This window comes from Oncorhynchus keta, chromosome 26 (genome assembly GCF_023373465.1).
Source record: "Oncorhynchus keta strain PuntledgeMale-10-30-2019 chromosome 26, Oket_V2, whole genome shotgun sequence".
Lineage (NCBI taxonomy): Eukaryota > Metazoa > Chordata > Actinopteri > Salmoniformes > Salmonidae > Oncorhynchus > Oncorhynchus keta.
The window spans coordinates 42,860,357-42,883,885 of NC_068446.1; the positions used below are offsets into that span (position 1 = coordinate 42,860,357).

A 23,529-nucleotide genomic window follows, 5' to 3' on the forward strand; every position below is an offset into this window, starting at 1 on the left:
CTGATAATGGGCCTCTGTATACCTATGTAGATATTCCATGAAAAAATCTGTCATTTCCAGCTACAATAGTAATTTACAACATTAACCATGTCTATATTGTATTTCTGATCAATTTGATATTAATGGACAAAAAAATTGCTTTTCTTTCAAAAACAAGGACATTTCTAAGTGACCCCAAACGAATGGTAGTGTATATGTTACAAATTCCAATTAGTTGTGGCTAACGTTAGCTAGGTTTAGGGGTTATGGTTAGGTTAGGGGAAGGGTTAGCTAGCATGCTAAGTAGTTGCAAAGTATCTGTAAAGTAGTAAGTAGTTGCTAAGTAGCTAATATTGTCCATGATGAGATACAAACATGCAACTTTTGGGTTGCTAAACACTCAAGTTCGCACACCTAGTGCAATGTCATAGTAATATTGAGGAGGCACTAAGATGACTGAGGTAGCCTACAGGGAACTAAATGTTGGTCCCATGTTTCATGAGCTTAAATAAAATCGACTTCACTGGGCAATGCATTTCGCTTATGTCAATGTTGTGAACAGAGTGCCCCATTGTGACAGCGGGATTATGGTATGGGCAGGCATAAACTACAGACAATGAACACAATTCCATTTTAACAATGGCAATTTGAACCCACAAAGATACCGTGACGAGATCCTGAGGCCCGTTGTCGTGCCATTCATCCACCGCCATCATCTCATGTTTCAGCATGATAATGCACGGCCCCATGTCACAAGGATCTGTACACAATTCCTGGAAGCTGAAAATGTCCCAGTTCTTCCATGAGCTGCATTCTCATCAGACATGACACCCATTGAGTATGTTTTGGATGCTCTGGATCGTCCTGTACAACAGCGTGTTCCAGTTCCCACCAATATCCAACAGCTCCGCACAGCCATTGAAGAGGAGTGGGACAACATTCCACAATCAACAACCTGATCAACTCTATGTGAAGGAGATGTGTCGCGCTGCATGAAGCAAATGGTGGTCACACCAGATACAGACTGGTTTTCTGATCCAACGCCCATACTTTTGAAAAAAAAATGACGTTATCTGTGACCAACAAATGCGTATATATCTGTATTCCCAGTCATGTGAAATCCATAGATTAGGGCCTCATGAATTTATATTGACTGATTTTCTTATATGAACTTTAACTCAGTAAAAATATTTGAAATGGTTGCATATTGCGTTTATATTGTTGTTCAGTGTTCATGGGCAATATCACTACCTCTGTTGGCAATGAGCATAATGACATCATAACGATTTTATTATAGCCTCCTACCATACGGTGGAGAGAGGGAATTGAAATCAGAGGCGGTTGTGGCACCATTGGTTGTCTGTCTCTGTTCATACAAAAACACGTTGTATAAAAAGGGAACACATTTGCATAAACTCTTTGTTTTTTTGTTTATATTCATTTACATTAAAAAAAAATGTTGAGCGTAATATTTCGTTAAACACTATGAAATGCATCCCCTGTACGAAATTGGCTCTATAAATAGAGTTTGATTTGATTCATTTACATACATTTATTTCCTTGTTTGATGCAGGATGGGATTAGGCGTTTAGCCTAATGGTGTAAGGGTCATATCCAGCATGCCCTCAAAATAAAAACCTATTGACTACGTCAGACTGTCGGTTCGGACAACGGTCCAAAATACTTAAGTCTACTGTAACAAATAAAGAACTTAAGGATGGAAAAGGGGTGGGGCTGCCTCGCTGGCAAATAACGCAAACAAATCAGTGAACGCATGAACTCCATGACTGACAATTAAAACAGAACAATGGTGATGACCTGGCATGCTCCATGTCATTTGAGACGAGGTGAAACTAGGAAGAGAGGGAACCAGCTGTCAACAATGATTTATTGTTAGCTTATATTTTCGGTGTTTGTTTTTTTAGACATATTGTGAGTCTCTAGACTGACAGTCCTACTCCCTCGTCTTCTTCCTCTACGGTGTTTCCAGAACCAACGTTGTTCCGAGTTCGTGACAATTCCAAAGAGAATCCTTACCCACCGCGAGCACACAAATACAGAGAACATAGGACGTGCGCGTGCCTTCTTGCCTTCCGTCGTTTATCTTCTTGAGACTTCACACCCGTGAACACGGTTGACTGCTCGCCCTCCTGCAGGCTCTAAGCACGAGGGAATCACTCGCATCGGTCCGTCAAAATGCATACACGAAAACAACAATTACCGGCTGAAGATTAACATACAGACACACCTGCGTGAGAATAAAAGGCGCGGCGCCTGATCTTTACAGTTATCGGTTTCGTTCAACGGAAAACTGGATTTTTCTGTGTTCTTTTAGGGAGGGGGTAAGCGACAGTAGATACATGAGAGGAAGGGTAGCAGTCTGAATAGCAAGGAGGGTGTCTCGGAGAGGAGGGAGAGAGAGAGACTGGTGCTGTCCTTTCAGAACCACGGAAAGCAGTCACCCTTGGCACAGCAGTCACCCTTGGCACAGCAGTCACCCTTGGCACAGCAGTCACCCTTGGCACAGCAGTCACCTTACTGCCCGTGGATGTCATAAACAGGTTATACCAAAACCACCACAACAGGAGGAGAGTCATTGTGTTGGATTTGGATAAAAAGAAAAACAAAACAATTATATCATCATCTTTATCTCTCGGATGTATACCACTACGATGTGACGTCCATTGTTTATGGGAAGCCATTGACTACAATCATTTGTGCAATTATATGTTCTCCCTCCAGTAGGTCTGGCTGCTGATTGATTTCCGTGACAGGTTGGAGAACCGTTGGAGCATCTGGCATTATCAGTGGGAATATGTGCTAAATTAGGTCTATACGTGTATTGTTTGAGGGTCTGTAGTCTGTAATAGCAGCAGCAGATTTATTTTGTGCATTGTTCTATTTCCTATAGCATCCTACTCCCCCTCCCCTGGTAATCCTGGGTGTGCATGTGTTGCACTTACGAGAGTTCTCCCTCCCTCCCTCCCGTTGAGGCGTGCGGTGCTCCTAGAGTTGCCGTTGTGATGCCGGGAACTTACTGGAGACATGCCTAAGGGACGCAATGGGCTTGAGCGACGAGAAGGATCGCATTGTGATAAACGTGGGAGGTATCAAACATCAGACATATCGCGGTACCCTGCGTACCCTGCCCGGCACCCGTTTATCCTGGCTCGCCGAACCCGACGCGCCTAGCCACTTCGACTGGGATGACAAACATGAGGAATTCTTCTTCGACCGCCACCCGGGTGTTTTCGCCCATATCCTTAATTATTACCGGACAGGTAAACTTCACTGCCCTGCCGATGTCTGCGGACCACTGTATGAGGAGGAACTGGCCTTCTGGGGCATCGACGAGACGGACGTGGAGCCGTGCTGTTGGATGACCTATAGCCAGCATCGGGAGGCGGAAGAGGCACTTGATAGTTTTGGCGGGGGGGCCCTGCTCGACCTGACTGGTAACGATGATCCAGACCCGGAGATTGCAGCCGACCAGGGGGACGGGGTTGGTGATGAGGCTGATGAGATGACAAGGAGGCTGGCACAGGGGGATTCTCCAGATGCCAAGGCAGGGGGGTTTTGGGGCCGCTGGCAGAAACGCATGTGGGCTCTGTTTGAAGACCCCTACTCCTCTAAATACGCACGGGTAAGTAGGAAAGAGATTTCTCCTCTGTCCTCACCATGTTTATACACGTACATGCTCCTTCTCCAGTTGATGTTAAGCACAATGATGGATATGTTTTGAATTATAAATGAATGAGAGATTGAGATGGAGATTGATAGTGTCTCTAGCCATGTGATGTGGAGAGGGTCTGTGTGAGAGTGACCTTGAGAAGGTAGACTGAGTCTACTCCCCAGGGACTCCTCAGGGAGCTCCACAGCAGGAGTCTGTTTTAACAGTGAGGTAGGCAGGAGGAAATATTGACCAATGAATCCTCTGATTTGACAGATGGCATTTAGAACCAGGCCAATAACCACTAGCCTACATTAACTTCCTAGATGTCAGCAAACAAAGGAAGCTGTCTGCATCCTATCATGACTCCCATATCCCTTTCACCTTACTGAGCTGAGCTGAGCCGAGCCAAGCTGAGCTGTACTGCATTGGCCTAGTTAAGCATCCACAATGGTTCCTGGAACAGTGCCGTAAAGGACCATGTGAAAAAGAAAAGATCAAAGACAGCACATTTGGCCTATGGTTCAGATTGGAACAGTAGTGTGAAAAAGTACTACAGGTCTTTGTACCCAGAACCTCTTGGACATGAGATCCCCACGGTGTGTTGATTTAAACGATGCCCGTAAGCAAACAGAGAAAATGTGTCTGATTTTGAATAGCATTATGAGTCCAGGGGGTCTTTGGGCTGAGACCTCCTGGACTATTCTGGTGCCAGATCTGTATTCTGGTGCCAGATCTGTATTCTGGTGTGACAATGGCCATAGAAGTATACAAGACAGCGCCAACCAGCAGGCTACTCCTGGACATGAGAATAGAATCCCAGAGTGGAATGTTGGGTTGTGAATTGAGTTGTGAATTGTTCTTTAATTCCATTTAAATTATAGAATTGTAATTGGTCTTTTAATTGGCCACACCCCACAGGAATCAGAATTTTGAATAGAATTTGAATTAAAGGAAGTATAATTTGATTAAATGAAATTCAAATAGCTTATTTATTCAACACATCACCATAGTAATGTTTATTTTGATAACATATATGGGGTTACCAATACCATGTAGCATAAGGTTAAAACATTTCATTTTTAAAACTTATTCTCTTAAAACTATTTTAAATAATTAAAGTGGTCTGGAAATATTCCAAGATCATGTTGTGTGTTGTCTACAATAATTAATAATTCCCTTAATGTTTTTAAATATCGGAATACATTTCCCAGAATGCACTAGATCAAATACTGCATTATGGAAGGGAATCTAACATCTCATGACAAATAAAAAATAGTGTGTGACATCTTTGAGTTATTATCAAACTAATATTTGAAATGGTTTATTTGTTGCTTAATAAATAAGTGGCATGTGTTTTTGGTAAAATATTTTGTCGAATGAATGAGATGTTTCATGTCTTATTTGAATTGATTTGAATTACATTCTACTTCTTTCAATTCAAATTCTATTCAAATTCTGCTCCCATTGTTTGAATTGATTTGAATTACATTCTACTTCTTTCAATTCAAATTCTATTCAAATTCTGCTCCCATTGTTTGAATTGATTTGAATTACATTCTACTTCTTTCAATTCAAATTCTATTCAAATTCTGCTCCCATTGTTTGAATTGACCTCAACCCAGGTTGGCAATATGAGAATACTTGGGATGTTGGCAGTTAGTTTGGTTTGAATACCTGGCTGGGTGGATGTTCAAATCAAATCACATTGTATTGGTCACGTACACATATTTAACAGATGTTATTGGTCACATATTTAACAGATGTTATTGGTCACATATTTAACAGATGTTATTGGTCACATATTTAACAGATGTTATTGGTCACATATTTAACAGATGTTATTGGTCACATATTTAACAGATGTTATTGGTCACATATTTAACAGATGTTATTGGTCACATATTTATCAGATGTTATTGGTCACATATTTAACAGATGTTATTGGTCACATATTTAACAGATGTTATTGGTCACATATTTATCAGATGTTATTGGTCACATATTTACATATTTATCAGATGTTATTGGTCACATATTTATCAGATGTTATTGGTCACATATTTAACAGATGTTATTGGTCACATATTTAGATGTTAGATGTTATTGGTCATATTTATCATATTTATCAGATGTTATGTTATTGGTCACATATTTATCAGATGTTATTGGTCACATATTTATCAGATGTTATTGGTCATATTTAACAGATATTTACATATTTATCAGATGTTATTGGTCACATATTTAACAGATGTTATTGGTCACATATTTATCAGATGTTATTGGTCACATATTTATCAGATGTTATTGGTCACATATTTATCAGATGTTATTGGTCATATTTAACAGATACACATATTTATCAGATGTTATTGGTCACATATTTAACAGATGTTATTGGTCACATATTTAACAGATGTTATTGGTCACATATTTAGCAGATGTTATTGGTCACATATTTAACAGATGTTATTGGTCACATATTTATCAGATGTTATTGGTCACATATTTAACAGATATTTATCAGTTTATTGGTCATTTTAACAGATCACATATTTAACAGATGTTATTGGTCACATATTTATCAGATGTTATTGGTCACACATATTTAACAGATGTTATTGGTCACATATTTATCAGATGTTATTGGTCACATATTTAACAGATGTTATTGGTTATTGTTATTGTCACATATTTAACAGATGTTATTGGTCCATATTTAACAGATGTTATTGGTCATATTTATCAGATGTTTTATGTGGTCACATATTTAACAGATGTTATTGGTCACATATTTATCAGATGTTATTGGTCACATATTTAACAGATTTTATTGGTCACATATTTATCAGATGTTATTGGTCACATATTTAACAGATGTTATTGGTCACATATTTATCAGATGTTATTGGTCACATATTTATCAGATGTTATTGGTCACATATTTATCAGATGTTATTGGTCACATATTTATCAGATGTTATTGGTCACATATTTAACAGATGTTATTGGTCCATACACATATTTAACAGATGTTATTGGTCACATATTTATCAGATGTTATTGGTCACATATTTATCAGATGTTATTGGTCACATATTTATCAGATGTTATTGGTCACATATTTAACAGATGTTATTGGTCACATATTTAACAGATGTTATTGGTCCATACACATATTTAACAGATGTTATTGGTCACATATTTATCAGATGTTATTGGTCACATATTTATCAGATGTTATTGGTCACATATTTATCAGATGTTATTGGTCACATATTTATCACAGATGTTATTGGTCACATATTTATCAGATGTTATTGGTCACATATTTATCAGATGTTATTGGTCACATATTTAGCAGATGTTATTGGTCACATACACATATTTAGCAGATGTTATTGGTCACATACACATATTTAGCAGATGTTATTTATCGGGTGTAGAGAAATGCTTGTGTTTGTAGCTCCAACAGTACAGTAGTATCTAACAATTCACAAGAATACTGTCACGTTCTGACCTTTATTTCCTTTGTTTTGTATTTATTTAGTCTGGTCAGGGCGTGAGTTGGTCACATATTTATCAGATGGGCAGTCTATGTTTGTTTTTCTATGATTTGGGTATTTCTATGTTTTGGCCTAGTATGGTTCTCAATCAGAGGCAGGTGTCATTAGTTGCCTCTGATTGAGAATCATACTTAGGTAGCCTGGGTTTCACTGTTTGTTTGTGGGTGATTGTCTATGTTGATGGCTTGTTTCAGCTCACATTAGCTTCACGGTTGTTATTTTGTTTACCTTTTTTGTTTCAGTGTTCAGTTCTTTCTTTAATTAAACATTCAACATGAACACATATCACGCTGCATTTTGGTCCTCCGATCCTTCTCGCCTCTCCTCTTCAGATGAAGAGGAGGACGACCGTGACAAATACACACAAATCTAAAAGTAAAATAATGGAATTAAGAAATATATAAATATTAGGATGAGCAATGTCAGAGTGGCATTGACTAAAATACAGTAGAATAGAATACATTATATACATATGAAATGAGTAAAGCCGTATGTAAACATTATTAAAGTGACCAGTGATTCTATGTATATAGGGCAGCAGTCTCTAAGGTGCAGGGTTTAGTAGCCGGGTGGTAGCCAGCTAGTGATGGCTACTTAACAGTCTGATGTCCTTGAGATAGAAGCTGTTTTTTAGTCTCTCGGTCCCAGCTTTGATGCACCTGTACCGACCTTCTGGATGGTAGTGGGGTGAACAGACTGTGGCACCGGGTGGTTGTTGTCCTTGATGATCTTTCTGGCCTTCCTGTGACATTGGGTGCTGTAGGTGTCTTGGAGGGCAGGCAGTGTGCCCCTGGTGGTGGCGGATTTAGGTATAGGTGACATGGGCAGCCGCCCAGGGTGGCATCTTGCCAGGGGCGGCACAGGACGCCCGCACAAAAAAAAATCAGAATGGTGACATTTGCGTGATCGGTTTTCTATCATTCATTAGCACGTCACGTCAATGATATCATGTCACCGTGTGGGACTGTGGGTCAATGATATCATGTCACCGTGTGGGACTGTGGGACTGTGGCTCAATTAACCTTGTCTGAGTGGGAGCCCTGATTCTAGTTTGTGATCTAGACAGGCTACTGCCTGGGAAGGTCTCCCACTCAGAAGTACGAGATGGGGAGGGGCGCGGGTAGGTTGACCTCAGGTCTCCCCACTGGAAGCCCGAGGTAGGGGCGGGGCTAGGTTGACCTCAGGTCTCCCCATTGTAAGCCCGAGTTAGGGGGCAGGGCTAGGTTGACCTCAGGTCTCCTCACTGGATATTGGTCCTGCCCGAGGTAGGGGGCAGGGGCTAGGTTGACCTCAGGTCTCCCCATTGGAAGCCCGAGGTAGGGGGGTGTCGGGCTTTAGGTATGACCTCAGGTCTCCCCATTGGAAGCCCGAGGTAGGGGCGGGGCTAGGTTGACCTCCAGGTCTCCCCATTGGAAGCCCGAGGTAGGGGGGGGGGAGCTAGGTTGACCTCAGGTCTCCCCATTGGAAGCCCGAGGTAGGGGGCGGGGCTTTGTTGACCTCAGGTCTCCCCATTGGAAGCCCGAGGTAGGGGGACGGTGGAATCAATCAAATAGCGCACATCTGACTTTGTACAGTACTAATGTAATTAGTCAAATCAGCCACACCTCGAAATTCTACCAAATAAACCACAATTAATTCATAATGCTATGAATATATAGTTTCACAGACATATTGTTGCATTATTTTCTGGTTTGTGTGAAATCGTTAATAATAATATAAAACCAGTCTGCACACCACCAAGGTGAATTGGTTTAGTCCTGCCTCTTGGTTGACAATGTTGGGGGATGGGTAATGTAGTCTTGACTCTTGGTTGACAGTGTTGGGGGATGGGTAATGTAGTCTTGACTCTTGGTTGACAGTGTTGGGGGATGGGTAATGTAGTCTTGACTCTTGGTTGACAGTGTTGGGGGATGGGTAATGTAGTCTTGACTCTTGGTTGACAGTGTTGGGGGTGGGTAATGTAGTCTTGACTCTTGGTTGACAGTGTTGGGGGATGGGTAATGTAGTCTTGACTCTTGGTTGATAGTATTGGGGGATGGGTAATGTAGTCTTGACTCTTGGTTGATAGTGTTGGGGGATGGGTAATGTAGTCTTGACTCTTGGTTGACAGTGTTGGGGGATTGGTAGTGTAGACTTGACTCTTGGTTGACAGTGTTGGGGGATGGGTAATGTAGTCTTGACTCTTGGTTGACAGTGTTGGGGGATGGATAATGTATTGATGCTCCAGTGCCAAATCAACACAAATGTTTGCTATTTATGAGTCTTATTTTTGGATACATTTTTATATTTATATAGTTATATAATATTATGGTTTTATTTATTTGTGTTTTTCAAACGTCTGAAGGGGGGGGTTCATCCAGGAACCTGGCCCCTGGTGATGCGTTGGGCAGGCCGTATCACCCTCTGGAGAGCCTTGCGGTGTGAGGGTGTGAGGGTGTGAGGGTGTGATGGTGTGAGGTTGTGAGGGTGTGAGGGTCTTAGTGGCCAAGCAGAATTTATTCTGCCTCCTGAGGTTGAAGAGGCCGCTTGAAGCTCTTCAACCTCTCTACTGCGGCCCCGTTGATGTGGATAGGGGGGGTTCTCCCTCTGCTGTTTTCACGATCAGCTCTTTCGTTTTGACTTTGAGTGAGAGGTTATTTTCCTGGCAACACTCCACCAGGACCCTCACCTCCTTCCTGTAGACTTGATGATTGTGTTGGAGGCGTGCGTGGCCACGCAGTCATGGGTGAACAGGGAGTACAGGAGGGGGCTGAGCACACACCCTTGTGGGGCCCCCTTGAGGGGCCCCTGTGTTGTTTCCTACCTTCACCACCTGGGGGTTAAATGCTGAGCTATAGTCAATAAACACCATTCTTACATAGGTATTCCTCTTGTCCAGATGGGGTAAGGCAGTGTGCAGTGCGATGGCGATTGCATCGTGTGTGGACCTATTGGGGCGAATGTATGCACAACTTTGAAGTGGGTCCACCAGCAACATGTAGTCTACCTAAAGGCAGCTCTTTAGACTGACACAGAACACAAGTTGGAGAGGTGAGAGACTTGGACTTGTTTTTACGGGCAGGTTCCTTTTGACATGGCCCTGGTCCAATACCACTTGATGGCAATGATAATACTTTAAAAAAAAATGTTTTATGTTTCACCTCATGTTGCTCCTGCAGCTGTGTAACATGGTGATTGGTGTAATTACAGGATTAGGTGAGCCGGGCACGGGGCCAATCAACATGCAGTTAACACTCTTGATGTAATCACCCGCTTTATAAGAATGTGTTATTATAGGTACAAATACACAACCCAGTTCTGGTCAGAAATACAGTGGATTATTAAGTGAGAAGCAGTTCCTATTGAAATTGTTGGAGTTGTTAATTGATTTGTCATGTCTTACTGGTTGTTGTGTGGTAGACAGGGGAGATGTGTTGTTAATTGATTGGTCATGTCTTACTGGTTGTTGTGTGGTAGACAGGGGAGATGAGTTGTTAATTGATTGGTCATGTCTTACTGGTTGTTGTGTGGTAGACAGGGGAGATGCGTTGTTAATTGATTGGTCATGTGTTACTGGTTGTTGTGTGGTAGACAGGGGAGATGAGTTGTTAATTGATTGGTCATGTCTTACTGGTTGTTGTGTGGTAGACAGGGAGATGAGTTGTTAATTGATTGGTCATGTCTTACTGGTTGTTGTGTGGTAGACAGGGAGATGAGTTGTTAATTGATTGGTCATGTCTTACTGGTTGTTGTGTGGTAGACAGGGAGATGTGTTGTTAATTGATTGGTCATGTCTTACTGGTTGTTGTGTGGTAGACAGGGGAGATGAGTTGTTAATTGATTGGTCATGTCTTACTGGTTGTTGTGTGGTAGACAGGGAGATGAGTTGTTAATTGATTGGTCATGTCTTACTGGTTGTTGTGTGGTAGACAGGGAGATGAGTTGTTAATTGATTGGTCATGTCTTACTGGTTGTTGTGTGGTAGACAGGGGAGATGAGTTGTTAATTGATTGGTCATGTCTTACTGGTTGTTGTGTGGTAGACAGGGGAGATGTGTTGTTAATTGATTGGTCATGTCTTACTGGTTGTTGTGTGGTAGACAGGGGAGATGAGTTGTTAATTGATTGGTCATGTCTTACTGGTTGTTGTGTGGTAGACAGGGGAGATGAGTTGTTAATTGATTGGTCATGTCTTACTGGTTGTTGTGTGGTAGACAGGGGAGATGAGTTGTTAATTGATTGGTCATGTCTTACTGGTTGTTGTGTGGTAGACAGGGGAGATGAGTTGTTAATTGATTGGTCATGTCTTACTGGTTGTTGTGTGGTAGACAGGGGAGATGTGTTGTTAATTGATTGGTCATGTCTTACTGGTTGTTGTTGTGTGGTAGACAGGGGAGATGAGTTGTTAATTGATTGGTCATGTCTTACTGGTTGTTGTTGTGTGGTAGACTGATTGTTGTGTGGTAGACAGGGGAGATGAGTTGTTAATTGATTGGTCATGTCTTACTGGTTGTTGTTGTGTGGTAGACAGGGGAGATGAGTTGTTAATTGATTGGTCATGTCTTACTGGCTGTTGTTGTGTGGTAGACAGGGGAGATGAGTTGTTAATTGATTGGTCATGTCTTACTGGCTGTTGTTGTGTGGTAGACAGGGGAGATGAGTTGTTAATTGATTGGTCATGTCTTACTGGTTGTTGTTGTGTGGTAGACAGGGGAGATGAGTTGTTAATTGATTGGTCATGTCTTACTGGCTGTTGTTGTGTGGTAGACAGGGGAGATGAGTTGTTAATTGATTGGTCATGTCTTACTGGTTGTTGTGTGGTAGACAGGGGAGATGAGTTGTTAATTGATTGGTCATGTCTTACTGGTTGTTGTTGTGTGGTTGACAGGGAGATGAGTTGTTAATTGATTGGTCATGTCTTACTGGCTGTTGTTGTGTGGTAGACAGGGAGATGAGTTGTTAATTGATTGGTCATGTCTTACTGGTTGTTGTTGTGTGGTAGACAGAGGAGATGAGTTGTTAATTGATTGGTCATGTCTTACTGGCTGTTGTTGTTGTGTGATTGGTAGACAGGGTGGTAGATGAGTTGTTAATTGATTGGTCATGTCTTACTGGTTGTTGTGTGGTAGACAGGGGAGATGTGTTGTTAATTGATTGGTCATGTCTTACTGGCTGTTGTTGTGTGGTAGACAGGGGAGATGAGTTGTTAATTGATTGGTCATGTCTTACTGGTTGTTGTTGTGTGGTAGACAGAGGAGATTAGTTGTTAATTGATTGGTCATGTCTTACTGGCTGTTGTTGTGTGGTAGACAGGGGAGATGAGTTGTTAATTGATTGGTCATGTCTTACTGGTTGTTGTTGTGTGGTAGACAGGGGAGATGAGTTGTTAATTGATTGGTCATGTCTTACTGGTTGTTGTTGTGTGGTAGACAGAGGAGATTAGTTGTTAATTGATTGGTCATGTCTTACTGTCTGTTGTTGTGTGGTAGACAGGGGAGATGAGTTGTTAATTGATTGGTCATGTCTTACTGGTTGTTGTTGTGTGGTAGACAGAGGAGATGAGTTGTTAATTGATTGGTCATGTCTTACTGGCTGTTGTTGTGTGGTAGACAGGGGAGATGAGTTGTTAATTGATTGGTCATGTCTTACTGGCTGTTGTTGTGTGGTAGACAGGGGAGATGAGTTGTTAATTGATTGGTCATGTCTTACTGGTTGTTGTTGTGTGGTAGACAGGGGAGATGAGTTGTTAATTGATTGGTCATGTCTTACTGGCTGTTGTTGTGTGGTAGACAGGGGAGATGAGTTGTTAATTGATTGGTCATGTCTTACTGGCTGTTGTTGTGTGGTAGACAGGGGAGATGAGTTGTTAATTGATTGGTCATGTCTTACTGGTTGTTGTTGTGTGGTAGACAGGGGAGATGAGTTGTTAATTGATTGGTCATGTCTTACTGGTTGTTGTTGTGTGGTAGACAGGGGAAATGAGTTGTTAATTGATTGGTCATGTCTTACTGGCTGTTGTTGTGTGGTAGACAGGGGAGATGAGTTGTTAATTGATTGGTCATGTCTTACTGGTTGTTGTTGTGTGGTAGACCAGTTGATGAGTGGTGATTATTAAACACAATGAGAGGAGCCTACATCACCCAAATATTTCAGTGTGAAAGCCAATACATGTATTTTTTAAATGATAGGTTCAGTGAAATGTGTTTGTTTTACAGGGTCAGTCATAGTAGTACAGCGACCCTGGAGCAAATTAGGGTTAAGTGCCTTGCTCAAGGGCACATGGACCGACAGAGGGAGCACCCCCCCCCCCAACACCGATTTCCCGCCATGTCAGCTCAGGGATTTGAACCAGAGATCTTTCGGTTACTGGCCCGCCCAACACTCAAGCCGCCCGTACCAATTTCAGTGTGAGCAAGACACAATCTCAGTGGATTGAAGTTTGACAGAGCACAGCATGTGGCTAATTAGATCAATGTCTGTTAATTACAGACTGTATTATTCACATCACAGTGGAACAGCCCCCTTACCACTCATTTAGCAGATCCTCTTATCCAGAGCAACTAGGGCGAAGTGCCTTGCTCAATGGCACATCAACAGATTTTTTGTTGTTGTTGGTGTCACCTAGTTGGCCCAGGGATTTGAACCAGTGACCTTTCAGTTACTGGCCCATACGCTTTTAACCGCTAGGCTACCCGCCTCCTTCCACTGTCATCCCTCTGTCTGCCCTGTCACTCCTAGAGACATTAACAGCCTGGAATTAGCCAACCAGAACAAGAACATAGAAACATAATCTAGTCATTATCTAATAATTGCATTTCTATAGGCAAAACCTGAATGTTCAGTGACTGGCCTGGTAAATGCTGCTAATGTAGAGCGCTGCCTTATAGCTTTGACTCCCCAGGAGCATCAACATACATCAACAGGGATTAGCCAACGTTAGCAAACCAGGGCCAAACAAGCCTTAGTGATCATCTCTATAGGCCAGAATCATGTTCATTGTCTGTCCTGGCAAAGACTGCTAATGTAAGGGGCTGCCTAATGTAAGGGGCTGCCTAATGCAAGGGGCTGCCTAATGCAAGGGGCTGCCTAATGTAAGGGGCTGCCTAATGTAAGGGGCTGCCTAATGTAAGGGGCTGCCTAATGCAAGGGGCTGCCTAATGTAAGGGGCTGCCTAATGTAAGGGGCTGCCTAATGTAAGGGGCTGCCTAATGCAAGGGCTGCCTAATGGGGCTGCCTAATGTAAGGGCTGCCTAATGTAATGGGGCTGCCTAATGCAAGGGGCTGCCTAATGTAAGGGGCTGCCTAATGCAAGGGCTGCCTAATGTAAGGGCTGCCTAATGCAAGGGGCTGCCTAATGGGGCTGCCTAATGTAAATGGGGCTGCCTAATGTAAGGGGCTGCCTAATGTAAGGGGCTGCCTAATGCAAGGGCCTAATGCCAAGGGGCTGCCTAATGTAAGGGGCTGCCTAATGCTGCCTAATGTAAGGGGCTGCCTAATGTAATGCCTAATGGGGCTGCCTAATGTAAGGGGCTGCCTAATGTAAGGGGCTGCCTAATGTAAGGGGCTGCCTAATGTAAGGGGCTGCCTAATGTAAGGGGCTGCCTAATGTAAGGGGCTGCCTAATGTAAGGGGCTGCCTAATGCAAGGGGCTGCCTAATGCAAGGGGCTGCCTAATGTAAGGGGCTGCCTAATGTAAGGGGCTGCCTAATGCAAGGGGCTGCCTAATGCAAGGGGCTGCCTAATGTAAGGGGCTGCCTAATGTAAGGGGCTGCCTAATGTAAGGGGCTGCCTAATGTAAGGGGCTGCCTAATGTAAGGGGCTGCCTAATGTAAGGGGCTGCCTAATGCCTGTCACTCCTAGAAACATCAACTGGGATTACCAATACCGGGTAGTGTTCATTGGGGCATTAACGTTTTAAAATGGACACGTCCCAGGTAGGTCCCTCCCCCTGTTTCAGTCTGTTTGTTTGCAAATACAGGTGTGCCAAACTTGTAGTGTCACATTTGAAAATATATATATTTTTAAATGTTTAGTTTTTTTTTCATTATGGGGTATTGTAATGTCATTATGGGGTATTGTGATGTCATTATGGGGTATTGTGTGTTGATTAATGAGGAGAAAAAAAAATCTACAACGTAACGAAATGTGGAAAAAGTCAAGGGGTCTGAATACTTTTTGAAGACACTGTATGTTGCCTACGAGCTGATAAACTCAACTACGGGGCAGAAGGGTCAGAGTTGATCCTCTGTGGCAGGGAATCACAAGGACATCGCTGGGAATGAGGGTTGTATTCCAAATCTCACCCTATTCCTTATATATACAAATCAAATCAAATGTTATTAGTCACATGCACCTGAATACAACTGGTGAAATGTTTACTTACGAGCCCCTAACCAACAGTGCAGTTTAAAAAAATCTGGATAAGATTAAGAGAAAGAAGTAACAAGTAATTAAAGAGCAGCAGTAAAAAATAACAATATATACAGGGGGGTGCCGGTACAGAGTCAATGTGTGGGGCCACCGGTTAGTTGAGGTAGTATGTACATGTAGGTAGAGTTAATTAAAGTGACTATGCATAGATGCTAACAACAGAGAGTGGCATTGATGTGGAGAGGGGAGGGGGAGGGGGAATGTGAGTAGTCTGGGTAGCCATGTGACTAGATGGGGAATAGGGTTCCATGGCCTCTGGACAAAAGTAGTGCACTATATAGGGAATAGGGTTCCATAGGCCTATGGTCTAAATTAGTGCACTATATAGGGAATAAAGTGCTATTAGGGACGTATCTGAAGTGCTAACATGAAAGAAGCCTTGATCTCATTGGAAGCACTGAAAGTGTTACATATGATGCTGTACTGTGTTCACTGTTAAGCAACAGGTAGCATGGCCTGCTTTAAAACTACAAATAGTCATTTATGTCATTAGTTGAAACAGTCCTTTGAACAGCAGTAAACAGTCCTTTTGAACCGCAGTAAACAGTCTTTTGAACAGCATTAAACATTCCTTTGAACAGCATTAGCCTGGCGCACGGCTCACAATCACTGGATCTTTGTGATACAGTTCTGTGATTTAGTGAGGATTATGGTAGATTTTATAGGACTATTGTTCAACTCCTTATTGTAGACTTTCACCACCTTCCAATATTTAATGATTTTGATTCATCGATATATTTTGTGTGTAAATGCTCTCCATTTGTTTTGACAATGATCCATACACACTTTCCTAACCCTAAAATTGGTAAAGAATAATCTAGAAAACCTGATTTTTTTTCAGCACCAACTGGTAGATTAAAAAAGACAAATATGCATATATTTAGATGGTTTTCTTTCATTGTGTCACGGGCGTCGTAAGAAGTGGTAGTGAGCGTACATATTCCTTTTATTTATAGAAAATGTAGCCAACAAAACAAGGAAACGACCGTGAAGCTTAACTTCGGCTATAATATAGTGTTGACTTTGGGGGTGACCAGTGAGATATACCTGCTGGAGTGCGTGCTATGGGTGGGTGTTGTTATGGTGACCAGTGAGCTGAGATAAGGCGGAGCTTTACCTAGCAAAGACTTATAGGTGACCTGGAGCCAGTGGGTCTGGTGACGAATATGTAGCGAGTGCCAGCCAATAAGAGCATACAGGTCGCAGTGGTAGGTGGTATATGGGGCTTTGGTGACAAAACGGATGGCACTGTGATAGACTGCATCCAGTTTGCTGAATAGAGGGTTGGAGGCTAATTTGTAAATGACATCGCCGAAGTCGAGGATCGGTAGAATAGTCCGTTTTACGAGAGTTTGTTTGGCAGAGTGAGTGAAGGAGGCTTTGTTGTGAAATAGGAAGCCAATTCTAGATTTAATTTTGGATTGGAGAGTTTGTGAGTCTGGAAGGAGAGTTTACAGTCTAGCCAGACAACTAGGTATTTGTAGATGTCCACATATTCTAGGTCAGAACCGTCCAGAGTAGTGATGCTAGTCAGGCGGGCGGGTGCGGGCAGTGATCGGTTGAAGAGCATGCATTTAGTTTTACTAGCGTTTAAGAGCAGTTGGAGGCCACGGAAGGAGTGTTGTATGGCATTGAAGCTCGTTTGGAGGTTTGTTAACACAGTGTCCAAAGAAGGACCAGATATATACAGAATGGTGTCGTATGCGTAGAGGTGGATCAAGGAATCACCCGCAGCAAGAGCGTCATCATTGATATATACAGAGAAAAGAGTCTGCCTGAGAATTGAACCCTGTCGTACCTCCATAGAGATTGCCAGAGGTCTGGACAACAGGCCCTCCGATTTGACACACTGAACTCTGTCTGAGAAGTAGTTGGTGAACCAGGCGATGCAGTCATTTGAGAAACCAAGGCTGTTGAGTCTGCCGATAACAATATGGTGATCGAGAGAGTTGAAAGCTACACATTGTCTACACACGCCCAATTTTTCAGTTTTTGATTTGTTAAAAAAGTTTGAAATATCCAATAAATGTTGTTCCACTTCATGATTGTGTCCCACGTGTTGTTGATTCTTCACAAAAAAATACAGTTTTATATCTTTATGTTTGAAGCCTGAAATGTGGCAAAAGGTCGCAAAGTTCAAGGGGGCCGAATACTTTCGCAAGGCACTGTATATAGAGGAATACCAAGATGGCTGCACGTTGGCTTCAATACAGCGCCCCTGTCAGTCATCCAGGGTTTATATACATCATTTGGTATGGTACTTACTTGGTACTTACTCCAAGTGAGCTTATGCTAAAGTTTAAGGGGTGATTTGCATGTTATTTACTATGTGTTAATATGCAAACATGACTCATTTTAAGTAGCATTTTTATAGTATCAACTGAATGACCTTATGCTAAAGGGAAGGGGGTAATTTGCATGGTATTCTCTGTACTGTATGTGAGTATGGCACGCTAATTGTGTGTGTGTGTGTGTGTGTGTGTGTGTGTTGCATTTACTCGCTGGAGTATCAAGCACCACTCAGTTTCAATCATACCCTGACTTGTCTCACTTAGCAACAGAGACACAGACCACACACACACACACACACACACACACACACACACACACACACACACACACACACACACACACACACACACACACACACACACACACACACACACACACACACACACACACACACACACACACACACACACACACACACACACCCCTCCCCCTCCCAGATGTATTCATTCCATTAGTCTGCCTGGCTGGCTGAAACATATACGTATCTATCTCTATGGGTACCAGGTTGGGGTTCAGTTACTATATGAAATCTTTAGCCTGTCTGGGGTGCCAGGTGGGAGGGGTTTCGCTCTTTTCTTTAGCCTGTCTGGGGTGCCAGGTGGGAGGGGTTTCGCTCTTTTCTTTAGCCTGTCTGTGGTGCCAGGTGGGAGGGGTTTCGCTCTTTTCTTTAGCCTGTCTGGGGTGCCAGGTGGGAGGGGTTTCGCTCTTTTCTTTAGCCTGTCTGGGGTGCCAGGTGGGAGGGGTTTCGCTCTTTTCTTTAGCCTGTCTGGGGTGCCAGGTGGGAGGGGTTTCGCTCTTTTCTTTAGCCTGTCTGTGGTGCCAGGTGGGAGGGGTTTCACTCTTTTCTTTAGCCTGTCTGGGGTGCCAGGTGGGAGGGGTTTCGCTCTTTTCTTTAGCCTGTCTGGGGTGCCAGGTGGGAGGGGTTTCGCTCTTTTCTTTAGCCTGTCTGGGGTCCAGGTGGGAGGGGTTTGAGTCTTTTCTTTAGCCTGTCTGTGGTGCCAGGTGGGAGGGGTTTGAGTCTTTTCTTTAGTCTGTCTGGGGTGCCAGGTGGGAGGGGTTTCGCTCTTTTCTTTAGCCTGTCTGGGGTGCCAGGTGGGAGGGGTTTCGCTCTTTTCTTTAGCCTGTCTGGGGTGCCAGGTGGGAGGGGTTTCGCTCTTTTCTTTAGCCTGTCTGTGGTGCCAGGTGGGAGGGGTTTCGCTCTTTTCTTTAGCCTGTCTGTGGTGCCAGGTGGGAGGGGTTTCGCTCTTTTCTTTAGCCTGTCTGGGGTCCAGGTGGGAGGGGTTTGAGTCTTTTCTTTAGCCTGTCTGAGGTGCCAGGTGGGAGGGGTTTGAGTCTTTTCTTTAGCCTGTCTGGGGTGCCAGGTGGGAGGGGTTTCGCTCTTTTCTTTAGCCTGTCTGGGGTGCCAGGTGGGAGGGGTTTCGCTCTTTTCTTTAGCCTGTCTGGGGTGCCAGGTGGGAGGGGTTTGAGTCTTTTCTTTAGCCTGTCTGGGGTGCCAGGTGGGAGGGGTTTCGCTCTTTTCTTTAGCCTGTCTGGGGTGCCAGGTGGGAGGGGTTTCGCTCTTTTCTTTAGCCTGTCTGGGGTGCCAGGTGGGAGGGGTTTGAGTCTTTTTTAGCCTTCTGGGCCAGGTGTCTGCCTGTCTGGTGCCAGGTGGGAGGGGTTTCGCTCTTTTCTTTAGCCTGTCTGTGGTGCCAGTCGTGGGAGGGGTTTGAGTCTTTTCTTTAGCCTGTCTGGGGTGCCAGGTGGGAGGGGTTTCGCTCTTTTCTTTAGCCTGTCTGGGGTGCCAGGTGGAAGGGGTTTGAGTCTTTTCTTTAGCCTGTCTGGGGTGCCAGGTGGGAGGGGTTTGAGTCTTTTCTTTAGCCTGTCTGGAGTGCCAGGTGGGAGGGGTTTGAGTCTTTTCTTTAACCTGTCTGAGATGCCAGGTGGGAGGGTTTTTGCTCTTTTCTTTAGCCTGTCTGGGGTGCCAGGTGGGAGGGGTTTCGCTCTTTTCTTTAGCCTGTCTGGGGTGTCAGGTTGGAGGGGTTTGCGTCTTCTCTTTAGCCTGTCTGGGGTGCCAGGTGGGAGGGGTTTGAGTCTTTTCTTTAGCCTGTCTGGGGTGCCAGGTGGGAGGGGTTTGAGTCTTTTCTTTAGCCTGTCTGGGGTGCCAGGTGGGAGGGGTTTGAGTCTTTTCTTTAGCCTGTCTGAGGCGCCAGGCGGGAGGGGTTTGCATTTTTGTGACTATTCTATTAATTCCATTTGTTACAGGCTTTGGTTTTTACATTTTATGTTTTGAGGTTGGACTTCAGCACGTTTAGCTTGTTAGCATGTAGGGCGCACCGATTGTCGTCACCTCATTTACATTTACATTTAAGTCATTTTACAAATTGGTGCATTCACCTTATGACATCCAGTGGAACAGCCACTTTACAATAGTGCATCTAAATCTTTTAAGGGGGGTGAGAAGGATTACTTTATCCTATCCTAGGTATTCCTTAAAGAGGTGGGGTTTCAGGTGTCTCCGGAAGGTGGTGATTGACTCCGCTGTACTGGCGGAGTCGGTCAGTATGTGGTACACCTGTGCTGGTGGCTATCTCATTAGTGGGAAGGTGTAAAGATCCTTTGGTTGCCCTATTTTGATTTCTAGAAAACATTCCTTTGTCTGATTTTCATTTTGCTTCCACTTTTTTTTTTCGTTTGCTTCTTGTCTTTAAGTTTGGTGTGGGATTTTTTTGTGCAAATTTATAGGCACATTTAGTGGCCGTCTTTTTAGGCTCCAGTTGTTGTTGCTAGGCAACTTTCAGTGGACTCCCCATGAGTGTTTTTCAGAACCCCCTCCTAAAAACCCACCTGTTTCATTTTGGTTGTTGCCAGTGACTTTTTGTTACTTCCCTTTCTGTTTTAGCGACAGTATTTGGTTCTTGCCGGGGAAACAAAAGGGGGCTTGTCCGAGATCTTGTTTCCCATGAGCATGGTAGTCACTCTAATCACCTACTCTGACGCTCTGCTGTGCCCAGATAAGTCAGTGTTCAAAAGAGACTTTTGTGGTAGAGTTCCTGTCAATGACATCCACCCTGATGATCTGAATGTCGCAGGAGGGGATGGCTGCCATTTTTACGGGCTCCTAACCAACTATAAAGGAGGCGAGGCTACATACAGACACCGGTTAGTCAGGCTGATTGAGGTAGTATGTACATGTAGATATGGTTAAAGTGACTATGCATATATGATGAACAGAGAGTATCAGTAGTGTAAAAGAGGGGTTGGTGGGTGGTGGGTGGTGGGACACAATGCAGATAGCCCGGTTAGCCAATGTGCGGAAGCACTCGTTGGTCGGCCCAATTGAGGTAGTATGTACATGAATGTATAGTTTAAGTGACTATACTTATATGACAAACAGAGAGTAGCAGCAGCGTAAAAAAGAGGGATTGAGCACAAGCACGTTCGAGCTAGAGCACAACGAAAGGGGAACATGAATGTGAGTGTTTGACTGAGATATACTCTGAATCCAGTCAGGCCATCCTGCACCCTCAACAGAGTTTGATCTTGGTCGGAACAGTGTACCGCCTTTCAATAAAAAGGAGGTGGATTTATAATTTACTCTGTTTGAGTGAATTGCCAACTCCCTAAAATGTACCTGAGACATTTAGTCACTGCTCCTCCAAAGTGTTCTGGTGGGAAAGACAAAGTGTTCTGGTGGGAAAGACAAAGTGTTCTGGTGGGAAAGACAAAGTGTTCTGGTGGGAAAGACAAAGTGTTCTGGTGGGAAAGACAAAGTGTTCTGGTGGGAAAGACAACGTGTTCTGGTGGGAAAGACAAAGTGTTCTGGTGGGAAAGACAAAGTGTTCTGGTGGGAAAGACAAAGTGTTCTGGTGGGAAAGGCTCAGAAAGTGTTCTGGTGGGAAAGGCTCAGAAAGTGTTCTGGTGGGAAAGGCTGAAAGTGTTCTGGTGGGAAAGGCTCAGAAAAAGTGTTCTGGTGGGAAAGGCTGTACTGGTGGGAAAGGCTCAGAAAGTGTTCTGGTGGGAAAGGCTCAGAAAGTGTTCTGGTGGGAAAGACAACGTGTTCTGGTGGGAAAGGCTCAGAAAGTGTTCTGGTGGGAAAGGCAAAGTGTTCTGGTGGGAAAGGCTCAGAAAGTGTTCTGGTGGGAAAGGCTCAGAAAGTGTTCTGGTGGGAAAGGCTCAGAAAGTGTTCTGGTGGGAAAGACAAAGTGTTCTGGTGGGAAAGACAAAGTGTTCTGGTGGGAAAGACAAAGTGTTCTGGTGGGAAAGACAAAGTGTTCTGGTGGGAAAGACAAAGTGTTCTGGTGGGAAAGACAAAGTGTTCTGGTGGGAAAGACAAAGTGTTCTGGTGGGAAAGACAAAGTGTTCTGGTGGGAAAGACAAAGTGTTCTGGTGGGAAAGACAAAGTGTTCTGGTGGAAACTGTTATGTTCTGGTTTAAAGGCTCAGAAAGTGTTCTGGTGGGAAAGGCCCAGAAAGTGCTGGTGGGAAAGACAAAGTGTTCTGGTGGAAAAGGCTAAAAGTGTTCTGGTGGGAAAGGCTCAGAAAGTGTTCTGGTGGGAAAGGCTCAGAAAGTGTTCTGGTGGGAAAGACAAAGTGTTCTGGTGGAAAAGGCTCATTCTGGTGGGAAAGGCTCAGAAAGTGTTCTGGTGGGAAAGGCTCAGAAAGTGTTCTGGTGGGAAAGGCTCAGAAAGTGTTCTGGTGGGAAAGGCTCAGAAAGTGTTCTGTGGGAAAGGCTCAGAGGTCTAGGGGAAAGGCCTTGAAAGTGTTCTGGTGGGAAAGGCTCAGAAAGTGTTCTGGTGGGAAAGGCTCAGAAAGTGTTCGGTGGGAAAGGCTCAGAAAGTGTTCTGGTGGAAAAGACAAAGTGTTCTGGTGGAAAAGGCTCAGAAAGTGTTCTGGTGGGAAAGGCTCAGAAAGTGTTCTGGTGGGAAAGGCTCAGAAAGTGTTCTGGTGGGGAAAGGCTGAAAGTGTTCTGGTGGGAAAGGCTCAGAAAGTGTTCTGGTGGGAAAGGCTCAGAAAGTGTTCTGGTGGGAAAGGCTCAGAAAGTGTTCTGGTGGGAAAGGCTCAGAAAGTGTTCTGGTGGGAAAGGCTCAGAAAGTGTTCTGGTGGGAAAGGCTCAGAAAGTGTTCTGGTGGGAAAGGCTCAGAAAGTGTTCTGGTGGGAAAGGCTCAGAAAGTGTTCTGGTGGGAAAGGCTCAGAAAGTGTTCTGGTGGGAAAGGCTCAGAAAGTGTTCTGGTGGGAAAGGCTCAGAAAGTGTTCTGGTGGGAAAGGCTCAGAAAGTGTTCTGGTGGGAAAGGCTCAGAAAGTGTTCTGGTGGGAAAGGCTCAGAAAGTGTTCTGGTGGGAAAGGCTCAGAAAGTGTTCTGGTGGGAAAGGCTCAGAAAGTGTTCTGGTGGGAAAGGCTCAGAAAGTGTTCTGGTGGGAAAGGCTCAGAAAGTGTTCTGGTGGGAAAGGCTCAGAAAGTGTTCTGGTGGGAAAGGCTCAGAAAGTGTTCTGGTGGGAAAGGCTCAGAAAGTGTACTCTACTTTATCTCTTGACCAGAGTTCAGATTATGACACTGTTTAAACTGTTATCCTTCTGGTTTACGAGTTGGTCCCAGAGGCATACAGACAACAGTTCTCTAAATTACAAAATAAAAAA

At 43.8% G+C, this 23,529-nt stretch overlaps 1 protein-coding gene across 3 annotated transcripts in view; it reads left to right on the plus strand.

The window, feature by feature from the left end:
- The first annotated feature begins 1,826 nt into the window (after positions 1 to 1,826).
- Positions 1,827 to 23,529, plus strand: part of kcnc1b (potassium voltage-gated channel, Shaw-related subfamily, member 1b) — a 75,692-nt gene continuing 53,989 nt past the window's right edge. The window contains exon 1 of one of the 3 annotated variants that reach the window (XM_052480968.1): positions 1,827 to 3,622. In XM_052480968.1, coding sequence (XP_052336928.1) covers positions 3,041 to 3,622 — 582 coding nt within the window. In that variant the 5' untranslated portion in view covers positions 1,827 to 3,040. The remainder of the gene's footprint in view (positions 3,623 to 23,529) is intronic. The other 2 variants (XM_052480969.1, XM_052480967.1) reach the window with 2 other exon arrangements.